Here is a 1058-nt window from a genome sequence, read left to right on the forward strand (position 1 = left end):
GGGGGGGGGGGCAATCATTATATGCAGAAAATTACAAATAGTTCTGATATTTCAGTGTCAAAGGATGTTTCTGAAATGGTATAAAAAAAATAGGGTAGCATGGCGCGTGAATTAAAAACATGATGTTTTCATACTTCTTTCTAAATTTGAACTGTCCATGTATTTAACCAGAATCAGCAGCCAATAGAGCTAATATACAGTTCAGTTATCATCAAAGTAACATGTAGTAGCAACTGCTTAGAACAAATACTGCTTTGAAATGCATGCACATTTCTAGGGCCTTTTTCCCAAAAGCATTCTGTTTTGGGTAAACTAACGTTAACTCTCCAAACCTGTTGTTTGACGTTTTATACCTGAAAAAAAATACGCTTGATTCTTTCTTTAAGGTATTATATTACTAGTATCTGACAGAATTTATCACTAATGATCTTCTGTATTAATATTCATTACATTCACTCATAGTGGAGCCAGATTTTTGTAGTGATAATCCCTGTCATCTTTTTACTGTGAAAGGAAAAGCTACAATGTCCACTGTCCTGGCCACCTCCTACCTACTGGCTTAGGCCAAATAAAACATATTTATCGGGTTTCCTGTAACATGTTTGAAAATGTTGAGGTAGAAAGGTAACACATTTTATTTTAAACTATATTTTAATGTGTTTTATATAGGAGGGGGATCTTAACATTGCTTCAATTATTTGAATATTGCATAAAATATTAGGGCATGGAGGCTTACTGAAAACACGTAACATTTTGTTTGGCCTCATTAAAAGTAGAACAAAGAAATAGACATTATAGTGACTAATACCTTTACAGCCTCGCAGGCCAGCAGTTTGTCATCGACACACCATCAGTAGTCCACACGTCTGATAGATACAGTATGTCATTGACACACCATCAGTAGTCCACGCGTCTGATAGATACAGTAAGTATGTTATTGACACACCATCAAAGAAATAGACATTATAGTGACTAATACCTTTACAGCCTCGCAGGCCAGCAGTTTGTCATCAACACACCATCAGTAGTCCACACGTCTGATAGATACAGTATGTCAT

General features: G+C 35.8%; 1 protein-coding gene across 1 annotated transcript in view; it reads left to right on the plus strand.

Annotated features, from left to right (window-relative positions):
- The window catches only part of LOC110448128 (poly(A)-specific ribonuclease PNLDC1-like), a 35647-nt gene that overhangs the window by 15354 nt on the left and 19235 nt on the right, over positions 1–1058 (plus strand). The window contains exon 15 of the mRNA XM_021494193.1: positions 817–878. Within this exon, the coding sequence (XP_021349868.1) occupies positions 817–878 (62 nt within the window). The remainder of the gene's footprint in view (positions 1–816; positions 879–1058) is intronic.

This window comes from Mizuhopecten yessoensis, unplaced genomic scaffold (genome assembly GCF_002113885.1).
Source record: "Mizuhopecten yessoensis strain PY_sf001 unplaced genomic scaffold, ASM211388v2 scaffold3853, whole genome shotgun sequence".
In the NCBI taxonomy this organism is placed as follows: Eukaryota; Metazoa; Mollusca; class Bivalvia; order Pectinida; family Pectinidae; genus Mizuhopecten; species Mizuhopecten yessoensis.